The sequence below is a fragment of the Convolutriloba macropyga genome, chromosome 15 (assembly GCF_964194025.1).
Source record: "Convolutriloba macropyga chromosome 15, txConMacr16.3, whole genome shotgun sequence".
Classification (NCBI taxonomy): Eukaryota; Metazoa; Xenacoelomorpha; order Acoela; family Convolutidae; genus Convolutriloba; species Convolutriloba macropyga.
In genome coordinates this window covers 32,887,049-32,907,082 of record NC_134482.1, presented here as the reverse complement: position 1 = coordinate 32,907,082, position 20,034 = coordinate 32,887,049, and the positions used below count along the sequence as shown (strand labels likewise).

At 30.6% G+C, this 20,034-nt stretch overlaps 1 protein-coding gene across 1 annotated transcript in view; it reads left to right on the top strand.

The window, feature by feature from the left end:
• Window positions 1–526: 526 nt before the first annotated feature.
• LOC142354159 (uncharacterized) overlaps window positions 527–20,034 on the top strand; it is a 20,273-nt gene continuing 765 nt past the window's right edge. The window contains exons 1-4 of the mRNA XM_075406423.1: window positions 527–710; window positions 11,574–11,731; window positions 12,108–12,238; window positions 13,016–13,112. Coding sequence (XP_075262538.1) covers window positions 571–710; window positions 11,574–11,731; window positions 12,108–12,238; window positions 13,016–13,112 — 526 coding nt within the window. The 5' untranslated portion in view covers window positions 527–570. The remainder of the gene's footprint in view (window positions 711–11,573; window positions 11,732–12,107; window positions 12,239–13,015; window positions 13,113–20,034) is intronic.

Sequence of the window (20,034 nt, the reverse complement as noted above, 5' to 3'; positions counted from 1 at the left end):
AAGTGCAATTTTTTTAGAGGAGGCATCACTTGACAGGCCACTGGCCTTTATGGTGGTCTCTCGAGAGTAATCATTATATAATCCCGTGAGCAGAGATCTGAGTTATATAATGTCTTTTCTCGATCTTCCGCAATAATTCATTATTTTTTTATTATTTTTCTTTTAAAAAAGGCAAACTCTGCCAATTTTAGACAAATAATTATAATTAAGAGTTTTAATCTTTTGTTTACTTCATCATGATAAACTTCAAGATATTTTTAGCCAGATAATTTGCTCATATACTGATTGCGTTTAACATACCTACAATGAAATAGTCAAAAATTTCAGATTTTTAAGGTTATTTTCTCTTTTTATGCATAAATAGATGAGCCTAGACAACTAACAGAATCAAATCAACGTTGGTTTGTTGTTTTTCTCAGAGCATATGCCCTAACAAGCTCATTTAAGATAGAGGAATGCTGATCAATTGCTGGTTATTTATTTTCAATAAACTACGATTGCTTTTACAAACATTCAACATCTCTATTTGACCTGAACTTAATAATTTGGTAGATTTTGATCTCAACAGTCATGAGTTGCAGCTTAGCAATTATTATTTGTTTTTGTTTTCTACCGGCTTTAGAGTCATCTTACGTAGAGGAGTGGGGTTCTCTGGTTTTTTCAATTCCCAATCAAGTTACAGAACTGGGAAGAATATGCGCGAATCAAAGGTAGGAGGGATCTATTCTGTCCCCCCCAGTGTTTTTTATGACCCCCAGTTACAAAATATATGTTGTTATATAGCACGTTACTTTGTAAGAAAATAGCAGGTGCGCCTGGGGGTCATAAAAATTTATGCTCACTAAGCTGGGAGAGGGGGGGAACAGAATAGATCCGGTAGGAGCTGTATACGTTACGTTACTCTGATGAAGTTTTTGAGACAATCTGGCATTTTTCTAGAGTGAAAGTATAAATTAATGAAATCTTGGTTCATAACCCATCATTGATATTATTATCAAATCAGTTTGAATCAGTTGAATTACTCTCGCTATCGTCAAGCTAAAATATTAAGAGTTATGTCTTCGTTCCCGCAGTCAAATCTTGGGGTTGGTTTAGCACCCCAATGATCAAACAGAAAATCGGGCATTCGTCAAGGACCGGGTAACCGCTGGCAACAAAAGTCAGAACTTCGAATTGACTGTAGCAGAGTCACGTAACGTTACTTAAAACACGCACGTGCACGTTATAAAATGTGGCATTGCCGAGATCCAGTATTTTAAAACTTGCATGTGCGTTTTTCCAGCGGGTCTGAGCTACGAATAAACGGCCGCAGAAAAGCCCGCATTTTCACTGAAATCGAAAACAAACACCTACCGAAATGAACCCCCATGTTAACATTGAATTTTGGAAGTGATAATTTGATTGGTTGTGATAGAATCATGTCAATTCCCACGGTCGATGAATTGCTGACGCAGATGCTGTTTGCTATTAATCTACAATTTTGGTTTACTTTTTCCGATCTTCATCTGATGAAGACCAAAACTTTGTTTTAGGTCTGGTCTTAGCCAACATTGAGTTACCACGGTTTGATCACAGAAAAGACCCAATGTTTACGTTCTCTAGCTGGCACAAGTCGGCTCTTCTTTTTGCATGTTTGCATGGCCTGATGACAGTAAAAAATAAGTCCATAATTTCTCACAAGAGTGTAATTACGGACAGCCTTGATATTCAAAAATTGTTGCCATCAACGGTTCGCAGAAATTGGCCGTGCTTCACGGCGACATAGTTTTGAGAAATTTTAATTATTGAAACTTGATTTCTCCCCTAATCTGGGGACTACCAAGCTGGTTGTAACCATGTTTGGTTGAATTCAATATTATTATTATTATTATTATTATTATTATTATTATTATTATTATTATTATTATTATTATTATTATTATTATTATTAATATTATTATTATTATTATTGTTATTATTATTATTATTATTATTATTATTGTTATTATAACTATTATTATTATTATTATTATTATTATTATTATTATTATTATTATTATTATTATTATTATTATTATTATTATTATTATTAATATTATTATTATTATTATTGTTATTATTATTATTATTATTATTATTATTATTATTATTATTATTGTTATTATAACTATTATTATTATTATTATTATTATTATTATTATTATTATTATTATTATTATTATTATTATTATTATTATTGTTATTATTATTATTATTATTATTATTGTTATTATAACTATTATTATTATTATTATTATTATTATTATTATTATTATTATTATTATTATTATTATTATTATTATTATTATTATTATTATTATTATTATTATTATTATTATTATTATTATTATTATTATTATTATTATTATTATTATTATTATTATTATTATTATTATTATTATTATTATTATTATTATTATTATTATTATTATTATTATTATTATTATTATTATTATTATTATTATTATTATTATTATTATTATTATTATTATTATTATTATTATTATTATTATTATTATTATTATTATTATTATTATTATTATTATTATTATTATTATTATTATTATCATTATTATTATTATTATTATTATTATTATTATTATTATTATTAATATTATTATTATTATAATTATTATTATTATTATTATTATTATTATTATTATCATTATTATTATTATTATTATTATTATTATTATTAATATTATTATTATTATTATTATTATTATTATTATTATTATTATTATTACTATTATTATTATTATTATTATTATTATTATTATTTTTAATATTATTATTATTATTATTATTATTATTATTAATATTATTATTATTATTATTATTATTATTATTATTATTATTATTATTATTGTTATTATTATTATTGTTATTATTATTATTGTTATTATTATTATTATTATTATTATTATTATTATTATTATTATTATTATTACTATTATTATTATTTTTATTATTATTATTATTATTATTATTATTTTTATTATTATTATTATTATTATTATTATTATTATTACTATTATTATTATTATTATTATCAATATTATTATTGTTATTCTTATTATTATTATTATTATTATTATTATTATTATTATTATTATTATTATTATTATTATTATTATTATTATTATTATTATGATCATTGACATAAATAGCTTCATTTTTTTCAATCTAATTAGTCTTAAAAAAGGTTTTGAATCAAAAATTGTTTTTATAGCATTAACGTGTGCCATAGCTAATAGAGATGATACATAACAACAAGAATTTTTAATTGATATAATTCTAGAAATCCGGCCAATATCTCGATAGCTTTGGATATTTCCACAAACTGGTTAAAAATAAAGAAATCATTGGTAAAAGTATCTTTACAATACCTACTCTTTACAAAACAATGCGAATCAGTAATGTGCGTTCGCACATAATGTTCCGACCCCGCTAATCTGCATTTTCACTTATTTGTCTGCCAAATGAGGAAGAGACTTAAAAATTAACATATCGTTATACAAGCTACTAAATCAATCAAACAATCTACCTGAGAGGGCCGATGAGACCTGTTCTTAATAAGGCTACAAGAAAAATGGCGACAGAATCAAATGATTCCAATATTAATTACGACAAAACTCGTTGTTCATTTTTTAAAAACCATTATTAACGTAAACAAAAAGGCACCAGATAAAAATTATACTAAAGAAGATTAACATGAAATTTAATAGAAAAAATGGGACTTTTCTTCGATGCGGCTGAGTAACAAGTCGACAAAAAATGAGCAAAAGAGCTAAGTTTAATGAAAACGTTTCTATTTTGAAAAGAATTAATATGAAACTGATTTAAAACATTATGTAACAACTGAAATCAATCAGATATTCATTTAAATCTCCACAGAGAGTGAGTGAGACCTTTCATAATCCAGCATATTTCATACGACTACAAAAAAAACGACAACAAAAGGCAAAAGAAAAAAAATTTGCTGAAAAACGCTGTCCCAGCTAATTAAGTTTTAAGCTGTTCACTAAGGAAATAAGCAATAACAATTTTTGATTGCGATTTTTTCCAAGTGGCGAAAAAAAAGACAATTTATTGTGCAACTCCTTCAAAAACTAATTTTGTCGGTTATTAATGAGACTAAATCATAAGACTGTAAAATAACCTTAAAAACAAGCAGAACTAAAAGTTTCAGAATTAACTCTACGAAACCACATTGTTGGAGCCAGAAAAATTATCAAAAATTAACCGCGGGGAAATTAATTTTAACTTGTTTCACTTTAAAACATCATGAAGTCTTTTTGTGAGGCGACTGTGACAAAATGACAAAAAAAGAACCACATGAAATCAAGAGTATTTAGAACTCACAAAGTTCCTCTGAAACAATTTGTCTAATCCCTAAAGACATCAGTCAAAACATTTAACCATCAGAAGAAGCATTGTTTGGTTCAACAAAAAAAGAAAAAAAATCTCTCAAACTTTATTCTAAATTACGAAAAGATAAAAAAAATTGTGAATTACCGAAAAAAGAAGGAAATCAGAATAAAATTGGATAAGTTTAAGATTACTTTTACCTTTTTGACCAAAATTAATTAAATTGAAAGTCAATAAAAGCATTAGCTATTTATTGATATCATATATTAACTTCATTTGTGTATATATCTTTGACCATTGAGATCTTTTGATACTCAATAATTGGCATAGGACAACAAAAATTAACAACAAAAAGGCCAAAAAATAAAAAAAAAACTATACCAAATTCTGCAAGAGAACGGTGTCGCAGCCCTTAGAACCATAAGCTGTGAAAACAAGGGAAAAATTCATTTACCAATTTTGCAACGTTTTTTTTTCAGTTTGATTCCGAGGAAAGGTGGCATTAAACGAAGAAACAAAAAGAAAGGCAAAGATGGGCAACTATGCGCAAAAATCACGAATTTTTGGTAGGAAAACTGGTAGTTCCAAAAACCAAAAATCTATTTTTATAAAGAAAATCCCTCACAGAGATTAGTTTTTAAAAATAAAAGAAATTTTGATCTAAAACTACTGAGAATAAGCTAAATTGACAGAACTGAGATGAAAAGTTGACGATGAAATTCACTGAAATTGAAAAAAAATATATATTGAAAATCACAGAAATTCTCTTAAAACAAATATAATCAATGTTATAAGAGACAATAGATAGCAACTGAATTGCTTTGTAGAGTTTCACGTACACCTCTTGAAGAAACCATTTGAATCTTTGATTAGATTGATTTATCAATCAGACTGCAAATATAATACCAACTGAAAGCAAAACACAAGAATTCAGTTAAATATCGCAAAAACTCTTTTTCAGAGCAAAAAATCTTTTGGTTCTTTGAAAATATACTATATCTACATGTTGCCTCTTTTTTTAAAGGCGAGTTGTATTTAATTTAGCCCTGAATTGATATTTTCTCAGTAATGAATTATGAAAGCCAATGAAAAAGGAAATACAAAAACAACTAAGAAAAACAATGAAAACAAAATTATTTTTGAAAAAAAGGCGGGAGCAAAAAAATTAAAAAATACCTGATGGTAGAAATCCATGATGATATCAAAGCTATCCCTAATTTTGGCTAGCGTCTAACAAACCTCCCAAATGCTTCAAATAATTGGGAGGTAGGCCAATTGTTAAGTGAAATTTTTCAATATTCAAAAAACTGATGCACTTTGTATAATTATCGAAGTAGATTTGAAAAAAAAAACGGCAAATTGTTTCAGGAAGACTTATATAGGGTACTGAATTTCAACTTGCCTTCTTTGGCAATTCATGGAGATTGTGTCAGACGTTTACTAGGTCTCCATTTTCGGCAAATTTAAAGAATGAGGACCAAAAAAGCATTTTTTGTGGAATTTTTGAGGAAAAATGTCTAAATTTTGAAACTTAATAAAATTTAATGCCAAAAAAATGTCAAATAAAACTTTTCAGTGATGTTTCTCGATCTCTATTGGTAAAAGTGACACTCTACTGTTAAAAATTTTAACTTTTTAAAAATTATTTTAACAAAATTGAGCCAAGTTTTAGCAGAAATTACAGAAAATGTGAGCAAAAATTGTCTAGAATTCATAAAACATTGATCCTCAAAAACTCCCTATAAAATCCAAATTGGAACCAACTCACAAATCTCTACGATGAAAACTCATGAACAAAAAACCCATTTGAGTATATAGTTCCTCCCTCCCCACTAAAATAGGGGTCAAAAAAATATGAAAAGACAAGCAAAAATTAATGAGGTCGACTCTTCTGCAGTGAAATGTTCTTTTTGGGACACAGCCTAAACTATTTTCAAATTTCCTCTTGATAACTGGGGAATTTTTGTTCCCTTGTTTCTGTCTGCCAGTTCCCAAAAAATCGTGAAATTTTTTAAAATACAGCTCAAAAACACCTCTAACAAAATTCAAATCATTTTTTTCTATCATTAAGTATGTTTTTTAATACAAACTCTGAGCAACTCCAATGAGTCAAAAGAGCTTCACAATTTCGTAGCTGTCACCAGACCAGTCCAATCTTTTTAGACCTGTAACATTTTGTGATTCAAAAATTTTTTTTGTCCTGAGTAGTTGGCAAATTTTTCATACGTTCGGTAAAAAGTACACGATTTTAATTGATGAAATTCTGCTAAAGACTTCTTGTTTTGTTGCAATTGATTAAAAACAATCTTTCTGTCAAATTTTTCCAAGATAATGCTTAAGATTTAGTTGTTCTTCGCAAAATACTCTTTTGTCTCTTCTATCTATGTTTTGGTTGCCTAAACTTTTTATGATTTGATCATGCTTGTTTGCAGATGTTTTCAAAAAGATGAGACAGAATCCTTTTAGATAAAGAATTGAATTGAAAGTCTCAGTTAGAACAATCGTGTGACGAATAATACAAAAACCTGTTGTTTTTAACCTGAAAAACACGTATTTTGACCGAGATATCCATACATAAAACAAATAAATGAAAAAAAATTTGGAAGTTGCAAAAAAAAATAAAGAGAAACGACAGAAACTTTTTATTTTATGACATCAGATGAAATTTAACTTTAATAATTCAATTTCTTTAATATTTTCAGTACTCTTTCTGCATTTTTTTAAAGTCATCTTTAACATAAGCTAAACAGCGCCAGAAAAACTTGCACAAAAAAGGGGCTTTTCCTCGATGCGACTCGGTAACAAGTTGACAAGAAATGAGCAAAAGAGCTAAGTTTAATAAAGACGTTTCTATTTTGAAAAGAAATAATATGAAACTGATTAGAAACATTATGCAAAAATTGAAATCATTGAGATATTCTTTTATATCTCCATAGAGAGTGAGTGAGACCTTTCATAATCCAGCATATGTCATACGACTACTAAAAAAACAACAAAAACAGGCAAAAAGAAAAAAATCAAAAATTGAAGGAAAACACTGTCCCAGCCAATTAAGTTTTAAGCTGTTCACTAAGGAAATAGGCAATAACAATTTTTGATTGCTTTTATTTTCAAATGGCCAGAGAAATGGCCCACTATTGTGATACTGTGAAAAAACATAAACCTTCAAAAATGGGCGAATATGCAAAAATTACTAATATATAATGAAAACTTGTTGTTGCAAGAACCAAGACCATTTGAGGGAAACAAAACCGTTATAAAGAGCAAATTTTATCAATAGATAAGGGATGTGACTTGTTAAGGGAGATACTAGGCTACAAGTTAACAAAAATAAGATTGGCAAAGCTCAGAAATCCATTTTTTTTAAAACGAAGGTTTTCAAAATCCATGACCGATATAAGCTTTCGACTAAAAAAGTAGACAATTTGTTGTGCAACTCCTTCAAAAACTAATTTTGTCGGTTATTAGTGAGAATAAATCATAAGAGTGTAAAATAACCTTAAAAAGAAGCTGAACTAAAAAATTTCAGCAATAACTCTACGAAACCACAGTGTTGGAGCCACAAAAATTATAAAAAAATTAACCACGGGAAAATTAATCTTAACTTGCCTCTCTTTAAAACATCATAGTCGTTTTAAGAAGCGACTATCACAAAATGACAACAAAAAGAACCACATTAAATCAAGAGTACCTAGAACTCACAAAGTTCTTCTGAAACAAGTTGTCTAATCCCTAAAGACATCAGTCAATACATTTAACCAACAGAAAAAGCATTGTTTTGTTCAACGAAAATAAAGAGATCGCTAAAACTCTTTTTCAGAGCAAAAAAGCATTTGGTTCTATGAAAATAAACTATATCTACTATTTGCTTCAGTTATGTTTAAATGGGAGTTGTCATTAATGTAGCCTTGAATTGAAATTTTTGTCAGTAATCAACATAAGAAAAACAATGAAAGGAAAATATCATTTAAAAAAAGGCGTCATCAAAGAATTAACAAATATCTGATGGTAGTAATCCATGATGATATCAAACCTATCCCTAATTTTGGCGCGCGTCTAACAAACCTCCCAAATGCTTCAAAAATTGGGAGCTAGGCCAATTGTTAAATGAAATTTTTCAATATTCAAAAAACTGATGCACTTTGTATAATTATCGAAGTAGATTTGCAAAGAAACGGCAAATTTTTTCCAGGAGACTTTTATAGGGTACTGAATTTCAACTCGCCCTCTTTGGCAATTCTTGGAGATTGTGTCAGACGTTTACTAGGTCTCCATTTTCGGCAATTTAAAGAATGAGGACCAAAAAAGCATATTTTGTTGAATTTTTGAGGTAAAAGTCTAAATTTTGAAAATGTTATTAAAATTTATTTCCAAAAATTCACAAATCAAACAATTCATCTATCTTTGTCCATCTCTAATGGTAACAATGACACTCTACTGTTAAAAATTTTAAACTTTTTTGAATTATTCTAACAAAATTGAGCCAAATTTTAGCAAAAATTACAGAAATTGTGAACAAAAACTGTCGAGGATTCACAAAACTTTGATCCTCGATAACTTCTTGTAAAAATAAAATTGAAAAAATCTTTTTTAACTCCACATTCTAGGATGTATGTGCTTTTTGATGATATCACTCACAAATCTCTACGATGAATATATCGATTGGCCAAAATTGTCTGAACAAAAAAACCCATTTGAGTATATAGTTCCTCCCTCCCCACTAAAAGAGGGGTCAAAAAAAATATGAAAAGACCACCAAACATTAATGAAGTGGATTCTTGTACAGTGAATTGATTTTTGCGACACAACCTAAACTATTTTCAAATTTCCACTTGATAACTGGGAATTTTTGTGCCAGTGCCCAAAAAATCCTAAAGTTTTTTAAAATACAGCTCAAACACGCCTCTAACAAGTTTCAAAACATTGCTTTTATCATTAGCTATGTTTTTTAATACAAACTCTCAGCAATTCCAGTGAGTCAAATGAGCTTCAAAAAACCGTAGCTATTACCAGACCAGTTCAATTTTTTACACCTATAACATTTTGTGATTCAAAAAAAAATTTTTTCCTGAGTAGTTGGCAAATTTTACATACGTTCGACAAAAATTACACAATTTTAATTGATGAAAGTCTGCTAATGAATTCTTGTTTTGTCGCAATTGATGAAAACCAAACATTCTGTCAAATTTTTCCCAGATAATTGCTTAAGATTTAAAATGATTTTAAAAAAAAAAAAAAAAAAAAAACACTTAGTGATAAAGAAACTGGACAAATGGCGCGCACGGCAGAGATAAAAAACAGCCATAATGATCAAAAATGGGCAGAGAAGAAAAAACCAAGAAAACCGCGGGGAGAAAAAAAAGAAAAGCGACAAAACGCAAGAAAACCGCTATGAGAACAAAAAGAAACAAAAAGAAAGAAGAAAAGAGAAACAATGCGAGCTCTAAACAAACGACTTGAATCACTTAAATGTAACAGATAGTGATCCTCTCGTTACTCAAGAGCTATTAGTAATGTATATGATTTGAACAGGGTGGTATAGGGGTCTAATCTGTTGATAGGGAGTGGCTAGTTACTGTCCTTGCCAAGAGTCTGTGCGAGACAAACAAAAATAAAAATTGCGTACTTTTTACAGAAATATGTCCGATGAGACGAAGAACGGCCATATTGCTTAAAAATGGGCAGAGAAGAAAAAAGCGAGAAACCACTAAAATAAAAAAAACTAAAAAGACTCTCAAGGAAAACGGAAAGCTTGGTGTCAGAAAAGAAGAGGAAATACGGTGGAATCCAAAAAACGATCAAAGAGCATATTTATTTCAATTGTAAATTGCACAAAAGACTCCTGGATTTGTTTTGAATGTGAATCTGTTTTTTTTATTTTGAGCTACACATTTAATGTCAAATATCTCTCACTCCTATAAACAGTATTCGCGCTACAAGATAAAGATAAAAACAATGAAAGCAAAAAATATTCCAGATAATCTCGTTCATTTTTTCTTGACGTGTTTGATAAACAGATGGATTTTTTAAAAAATTATCATAACAATAAACAAAATTAGAACAAAATTTAACTTCGATCTTTGATTTCGTTCAAAATTTTAATGGATCCGAGGAAACAGATTTCAAAGAACCGTCTTCAATCTAAGCTCAATTATATGCAAAAATTAATTAGTGGCCCTGCTTTTTAAAGAAACCAGTGGGCATTGTATGATGGACCACTTAGATTGGTTCGTTTTCATAGAAAAAGATTTTTTGGGAACGTTTTTGGCTATAATTCTAAAGATTTACTTGGCTAACCTTTCGTTCTGCAATGGGTGATGTACATGATGAAATACATGATGTTTTGATAAATAAACGCTTTTTGAATGAGTTGACAAAAATTTCAAAGTCGATCGGACACAATTAACTCGACAAATAAGTAGAGCTGGTATTAATTTCCAAACCCACATTACGGATCAGAACTCTTGCTACGTTTTTGGTTTCATACTAGATATATGATTGTTGGTAATCTTACTAGGTCATATATGATTTGGATGACTTCTTTGTAGATATACAAAGATCCCAGATGATTTTTGGGAATCATAGAGAAATCTTAGAAAAACTGAAAACTAAAAAACTGTCTAATTTTCCTTTTGTTAGAAATCATGAAAAATCATGGAAATCATATATGGTCATCTATAATACATAAAACGTTGACTGATGCAAAGTTCCCATTTAATGTAGTCAGAGAGCATTTAAAATTAATAAATCGTATGTGCAGTCAACATTTGATTATTTGGCTGCACTAAAACAATGACTTTGGATTTTATTACCTATTTGGAAAATGACTTTAAGTTAGTTGCAAAGTTTTGTTTTTGCTTGTTTCTAATTAATGAGAATTTATAGTTATAAACCAGTTTCAAAAGATATGAGAACTATATTCATATAGAAACTTATTATTTTATGTAACGCCCAAGTTTTGCATTTCAGGTTTTCTTGGCGGATCATAATGTGATGCGTGGGAATAAAATAAGCGTTACCTTTTCGGGAAAATTGAAAGCGTACATTCAAGGAAAAAATGTGTGATTCTTGGTAATCATACAAGGATGATATAAATTTCTTGGAAATCATACAATGATCATATATGATTTCTTTGGTTTCATACTAGGATTGGGAACATATTGATATATAATAATATATTTCAGTTCCCATTATTGCCTGAGTTGTTATCGAACCTTGCATTCCATTGGCGATTTCTCAGATTACGACTCAGATGTCCCACCAAAGGCTGTAGTTCATGAATTCAAATCCAAAATTTCAGCACTCTGGAATCGAATCAATTTCTTCAGCACAATCTCCTTCGGTCAGTTTTAGTCGCATTTACAAAAACTAGTCTGCAAAGTACCTGAAATCCCCCACACCCCAGCGACGTTTATGACAGTTTTTGAGTTTCTCGAAATGGTTTAAAAATTATAAAAGTTATAAAATTTATAAAAGTTTTAAAGTTTTAAAAATTATAATGGTTTAAAAGTTATAAAAAGTTGCACTTGCTGTGGGTCGTATAAAGGTCTTCAGCCCAGTCCGTGCGTGTGTGTATGTGCGTATGCATCTATGTATGTATTTGTTTCTGGGTGTGTGTGCATACGTTTTTTTTTTGGGGGGGGGGAGCGGGGGTTACCGAGCAGATTTCATAGCTCATAAATTCAAAATTATTCTCAATGCAGTTTTTAATGTTTTAGCAAACTGTTGTCAAGACCAATCAAATAAGTACGTGGTGTATGGTTACCTGAACAGAAAAATGTCGCCCGATGGATACTTGGAAAAACTAACAGACTACAGAGACGAGGACAGGAGAATTAATTACATTGGGGTAATAGTTTTCCATATGAGTTACCGCCCTTTCCTGAGAATAGAAACAATAGCCCCCCTTTTGGTTAAATTGCAGTAACTGGGGGACGGGATGAGCAAATGAAAAAAAAAACCCCAAGAATTGTTCATCTCAAAAATCCCATTTTGTCTGCCCGCATGGCGCTTATCACGACAGCTGCGATGTTCTCTCGCTCAGCTTAACATTACTCGCTCCCAAAAAACATTACTCATACTGATGTCAGCTAAAAGATTAAAAGTTGCCAGATAGTCTCTACAGAGCGCTTTTATGAGAAGAAATAGCCTCGATTTTTGCAAACTCTAAAAAATAATTTGCCTCGACCTATTTTCTTCTATGGAAAGAACCATTATCGAAGAACTCAGTGTTATGAAAAGAAATCGGTTAGAGCTATGGAAAAGATTTGGTTTGATTTACGAAAAGAACAAAGCCCGACTTCAACTAAGATCCTCGACCATCTGATTATCCACTCCTTGACTTATCATTTTTGATGATAAAGTGGAGGCTTCAACCAGGTCATCATTGGAACCATAACATAGTGAAGGGCTAGGGCAAAAATTGAATCTCACCTAATGAACGGGAAGAATGAAAACCAGTGCGATACGATATTTGAATTCCAGATGGCTGCATCTGGAAAGAGGACAAGTAGCCTTTTCTCTCTGTCGAAACAGCAAATTGACTAGAAATGGACGTAATAGACGTAAATTTTGTAATCCAAGTTTAAGTGAGAATGATGAAAAAAATTGGCCTGTATTGTTTTAGGCCCATTATGATCGCTCTAGATGCTGGTACGTGATAACTGAACTGGGTTTTGGAGCCCCTCCCATTATTTACAACCCGGAACTCACAGATGACCGCGGCAAGTTTTTAAAAATTTATGCTAAAATGTTTATTATTCCTTAAGGGTAAGTATCCTGCACTTCAAAATGAGGTCGCAGTCAAAATCAAGTATATCCAGACCAAAGCTGAACGCATGAGTGGTTGTTGTGCGTTTAAAGTCTCAAAATTATAGAATCTGGAAACATGGAACAACGCTCGAAAGTCTGATAATTAACGCACAAAAGACTAGACATAAGTATTTTCCGTCTGGGCAATTCCGTTTGGCACCTCGACCTGGTACAATAAATACATCTATCGGAACAAAAGGTTTATCAATAAAATATTAATCAGGCTCTGAACAAGAAAGCGTCAACACAAACTTGCTCTAAAATTGCCCATAATTGGAGAAAAAATATCTCAATGAGCATTGAGATAATAATATTTTTCAAAATAAGTAATGAAGAAATATTGGCTGCGAAAGTCTTGTACGAGGAATCAAATCTTGCATGGCTTTGCACGGGTCTAGATAGCAACCTTCAATGTTGGATTTGAACTCAGGCATAATAATTTGTGGGATTCATCTCCGTGAGTGCTTTTCCTAAATAAAAATGGGTAGCCCTTTCGGAAGTCCATTTTGCGCAGCTTGCGAAAAACATTCCTCTTTATCGTAAAGTGGAATACTGTTCCGATGTTATAAAAGCTGTTCCCTCGTCTGTTACCGACGGCTAGCTTGAAAAAATCTTGCAAGAATCCTGCACAGTCTTGTAAGATTACGCTCAATTTTGCAAGATCTTGCAAGATTGATGCAAGACAAGCGTCGAAGGCTTGCGAAACCCTTGCAAGATAGAGGCGTTCAGCAATCCAGTCTTAGGAAACCATAATTTTTTATTTTACTTTTAAACGATTACGTTGTGTCAACTTCTTGATAATTTTGCGGTGTAAGAAAATCCTAGAATTTAATTTTCTCAATGCTCGCTAATTATAAAAAGTCTCAATATAAAAGATTTTTTCACCAAAAAGAAAGATGAAAAAATTTTAAAATCGAATGGATTTTGAAACATGCAGATATACCAAAACTCAACTTCGAATACCTATAACCTAAAAGACACAAATTCCCAAAAAAATTGTCAACAATTTATGCAGATAAAGATGCGAAAACGGTATTTCTCTCAGTGGTGAGAAATAAAACGAAGGTCCGCGGTTTTGCAAAAGGTACCCCCTCAAAAATTGTAACATTTCGCACAAGACATAAATCAAATAAATCTAGGCAAGGATTGGAAAAAACCTACAATGGGAAAAAAGAAAAAATCCATGCGCAGAGCTTTTTTCAAAAATTACAATTAAAGTGGTTTGAAAAAAATTTCAAAGATATTTAGATAAAAACAAAAACGTGAAATTTTTGCTTCAAAATTAACACAATAACCTTACTTCAATTCTATTTTTTTTAATTGTGTTGAGCCTTTTCATTTTCTGATTCGGAACACAGAACACTTATTTGCTAAAAATTCGTCTATAATGCTTGAGTGGAACAATAATTTCAAACACAAAACCGCAAATTTTACAATGTCAGATCTCTTCAGATTCGATCATGCATTTTTCTTTACACAGTACCAGTTGCAAGTTTGTGTTTCGAGGAAGATTTTCCGACTCTTATTAAAATCCGTTTGAAATTCTGATTTACATCTTGAGGTTCTGATTGGTTCCCAACGAATGCCAGATTTTCTCAGTGACTTCAAGAGTCACATAATTTATAATCGATTAATCCTTAGCTTTTGTTAGTATCGATCATTTATGTTTTACCGAAATTGCTTGTTAATTATAATAATAATAATAAATAGTTCAATTTCTGTTATCGAGCAACACAAAAGAAGTTAATTTACTGAGCACAAAAAATGTGTACAATGAAGTTCAACAGAAAAAAGGGAACACCATTGGATCATCAGTTGATCCGTTTTCAGGAGCCTCAGAATGTAGGAATATCAAAGAACTGTTGATTACGAACCGAAAAAAAACTACTATAGTATTTGAACTATAAATCATGAATGGTTAAAACAAAAAAAATAAACAGATAACTGAGTGCAGGGGGCTACAATTAGGCGTACTTAAAAGAAATAACTTGAAACGTCTTGGTTGTCAATTAAGTAATTTCTTAAAAACATGTGGCAAAAATGTTTTATTTGCTGATTTGTCATTTTTAAAACCGTATTTACAAAAGAAGGTTCAAGAAAAACCAACAAATTCAACAATTGTCGAACCTTAAACCTCAATCGGTTTGTCACATGTTTTCGATCACCGCAATCAAGAGACATCGTTGTTTTTCTCCTTTTATTTACTCTGTTTAATTTGTTATCATGCGAGACGGATTTGACGTGACTAATTACACACGTCTCTTTGCATTTTTATCAACAATTTAAGTACTTCGTACATGTGTAGTTCTTTTGCTAAAAACAGATTAAATTTTCTCCATAGATCGCTCACTGAATTGAACGTTCTTTTATTGAATGTTGAAAATTGTCCTTATGAGTTTTTTTTTTATTTTGAGTCCATCAAAGAAATATCTGACAAAACAGAATTTCCAGAAATCAGTACACCATATTTCACTACTGGCTGAACATAACTTTTAAAAACCTGAATCATTTGACTTTTACTAAGAAATTTTCTCAGTCTATAGAACAATCAAATGAATTTTTTTTAGTTTTTGTTTAACCACTTCAATATGATTTTTGAAAGACAATTTATGATCTATTGTTTTTCCAATGTAACGTATTGAGTCAACGTTTTCAATTCTTTCTTTATCGATGTTAATCTGTTCTTTCTTGGAGTAAGTTTTAATTTTCCCAGAAAACATTGATTTTTTTCTCAGTATTGCTTGCTAATTTATTTTTAGTTAACCACTGATTACAATTTTGTAATTGAGTTTTGTGTTTCATCACAACCTCTTCGGCTCTGACTGAAGTTTCAATCACTGTGTCATCTGCAAAAAGTATGATGTTAGATTCAAGACTAGTTAAATTGTCAACATCTTGCATATTGCTCAAATCACTCACGTATATTATGAAAAGCAGAGGACCGAGTACTGATCCCTGGGGAACTCCAACATCAACAAAAGCAGTACTTGAAACAACTTCTGCAATTTGAGCAAACTGAGAGCGGTTAGTTAGGTATGATTTAAGTATATTGAAAACATGACCTCTCAAACCAATATTATAACATTTGCCTTATAGTAATGTATGACCTTCCGTATCAAAAGTTTTTTCTGGATCCAAGAATGTGCAAACAGACATAACGGATTTATCAGATAATTTTGTCGCAAAAGTTCAATCAGAAACAAAACAGCGTCAACTTCACTTCTTTTGGCCCTGAAACCAAACTGAGAGCTTGAGAGCAGATTAAATTTCACTAAAAAGGGATAATTATTCGCTGAAGCAATTTCTCGAAGATCTTTGCTATCGTTGGTAATAAGGAAATAGGCCTAAAATTTGATGGTATACTCTTATCTCCAGATTTGTGAAGTGGTAAAACTTTTGCAATTTTAAGACAATCAGGGAACACGCCAAGATTGAAACATTCATTGAACCAATTTGAGAGAAAAAGACTCAGGACATTAGAAAATTTCTTGATGCAGTAGTAATTGAGGTCATAACAGTCCTCACTGCACCTATTCGGAGCATTATTTATGATATCAAAAACTTCCTTGTCTGTAATATCAGTAAGAAACATAGAATTTTTGGCTTTATCGGTTGTTTTTAGAAATGGATTTGTTGGTAAACTTGCATTCATTTTCCTTCCGATTGATGTAAAAAGTCATTTGAATGGTTGACTTCTTCTTGAGATGGTATTCTTCCACGATTTTTAATTTTTTTGCCTGTTATGTCACCATAAATTTTAAAAAAGTTTCGGTTTGTGTTTGCTACACCTTTTTCAATTTGATTTTGATAAAAAGTCTTCATTTTGTTTTTTATCAAAGTTTTTACCTTCCTGCACTGTTGTTTGTATTCGTTATTGGCCGATATTGATTGACCTTTGAGTGCTTTCTTCCACAACTTTTTTTCTTTACGGCAGCGTTTTTGACTTCGTTGTCAATCCAGATCTTCTGCGCATGTTTTCTTGTTTTCCTAGGTAAAAAGTGATCTAATGCTTCTTCTTTGTGAACACAATTCTTTGTGAACATTTGAATTTATCATTAATTTCTTTTTCGGTGAGATCAATTTGTTTTAATCGCTGCCATAGCACGACACTAATTTTTTCCTGTAGAAAATGATTTTCTAGTTTTGCCCATTTTTTTTTATTGAAAAAAATAAATCTTGTTTTTAAGTTTGTTTTATTCTTCAATTTAAGGAAAAGCGAACAGTGACCAGTTATTTTTGTTCTTTGCCTGGTAATCTCTGATTCAAATTTTGTAAAGAACAGGTTAATATAGGAACTTGAATTTCTTGTTTTTCGTGTAATGAGGTTCTCACTTACCAATTTTAGCTCAAGTGCTTGAGTCAGTTCCCTTAAATATGATTGTTTGTTCCCTTTAGATAGAAAATTCACATTAAAGTCACCGCAAAGCACATGCAGGCTTTGCGGATCGCTAATATGTTATTCCAAGTAGGTACTAAGAACGCCAAAAGCAGCAATCGTGGTGGCATTAAGTGGTATATAAACACAAGTCATTGATAACTTTTTTGTTCCCATACTGAAGTAAACACTAACCGCTTGTATATTATTCAGGTTTAGAGACCCACATATTTTAACATTAAATTTTTTTGTACAAAAATTGCAACACCTCCACCTTTTTTTCCCTGTTGCTGGTAAACACTTCATCATAACCATCTATGTGAAAAAATTTGATGAGTACTTATCTTTAAGTCATGTCTCTGTTAGGCAGATTGCTATAGGTTTTTCTTTCAGAGACGCAATTTTCAAAGTGAGTTCATCAAAATTTTTCGCTAGTGAACGTATGTTCTGTAGCATGATACCCTGCTTGGTTTCGTCCAGTAACATTTTGTCTATGACGACCATGAGAAAATAGTTCAACTGCACAATCTGAGCAATCAGCTTTGACTAATGAAATCATTAACGATTTGAGTTAAAAAAATTGAAAAAAAAATTAAATTTTTTTTTGTTTTCAATCATTTTGAAATATTTGAAGCAAAGAATGTTAAAATTTAATTTATAGGATGTCCAGTGACTTTTTTCCTCTTTTTTCCAATTTTATTAAAAAAATTGCACTCCCTTATGTAAGAATGAACTCAATCACTGAGTGAAAGTTCGTTTTTTAGTTGCTATTTTCAATATGCAGTATAATTAATAATGTTCAGCAGAACTTTTTTTCCATCTCAATACTCTTGTTTCAGACTAGATGACTGAGGAAATCACAGTCAGCTTGAAACTTGCTCGCGGAAATGACGAACAGAGTATCAAAATGAAAGTTTTTTTTTCTTTTTATGTTATACTTCTTCCCCATTTTTGTTTCTTCGTGAGTCAATGTTTCAAAAAAAAATGAGAAAAGATTCTGGAGGAACGATGTTCCAAAAACTAGTTCATTTCCCCTATTTGTTTGTTGGCAGGAAACAGCTCTTAGTTATTCCCAGTCTACATCAACAAAGTATAACGTTTGTTTTAACAATGAGTTTAGCAAGTAAATACGAAACAAAAAAAATAATTCAGTTCAAGTTCAAATATCAGTTATAATCTTTAGTTTTGCGCCAGACCGTTTCTTTTTAGCTTTGCGATTGTTTGTTTTGTTTCTTTGCAGCGGGGCAAAATTCGTCTTCGTTGTCACAATTGTTTCTTTTTCGTTTGATAACATTAGGATTATCAAGCTCGTCAATTTCCGTAACTCTGATGAATTCGTTTTTTTCTCTACCATCATTGTATACTAGCACCGAAACCACGCAGTTGTTTGTGCTGGTAATTAAGCCGCGTCGTTTAGGTTTAGCATTGATAGCTGCCTCGCATTCCGGTAATGGCTCGTTCAAACAGATATTTTTGCTATTTCTTTGATTTTTTTGTTTCTCAGTGCTCTGCGTTTTTTGTATATTATTGTTTTGTCCTCAAAATACAGAAACTTGCATATGACAGCCGGCATTATGTTGTTGTTAATAGTACTTGGCACAACGTGGCATGCTTTAATAGCATCGTATTGAGTTTTCATACCCAGATAATTTTGAAAAAATTTTAGCGTTTCGCTGGTAATGTTCTGAACACTGTTAGCATCAAAGGGGAGGGTTAACTATCAGTAAACTGTCCTTCCTAGAGTACCTCTCCTGTGCACGTAAGCGATTAATTATGTTTTGCTGTTGGTTTTTTAAATTAGCAATAATTTTTTCTTGTTGACCGACTCGGATTTTTAGATCCCTAACTTCATTGGACAGACTTCTTACCTCTTCTTCAGCATTACTAACAACATTTGCAGAACCTGCAGAAAGACTCGTTCCAGAGCACTCCATTTGTACACAACATACAGTATAAGAACTAAGTATTATAATGATAAGTGGAGAAAAAAACTCAAAGTAAATTTGAAATAAGCTCAATTGTCAAGTGAAAAATCAATCTCGGATGAAACTCAGATTGCGCAGTTTAGAACGTTTCAAAAAGCCATTCTTCTTGAGGTCAACCGACTGTTCACTTCAACGTTTAAACTTCTTTCTGTTGTGAGTTTAAACTTCTTTCTGTTTTGAGAAAATCAATTTTTGTTCTACATAAAAGAAACCGAACAGTTGGAGATAATTAGAATCTGAGGAAGGTGAAAGTTTCATTGTTTGTTCACGTATTTATGATCTTATTCGATGTTTTTTTCAGAGAAAAATGAGAAAAATACGTTTGCAAAAATTTTTCTTGAAATATCAAAATCTTCATAATTATCTCGTTTTTCTTTATCTGCTTAATGATTTGTTCAGATCGATTCAATTGTAATCTTGAAGCTCTTCTATGTGAGTGGGTTCTGAAAATGAACTTTCATTTGTTGCAAAAGT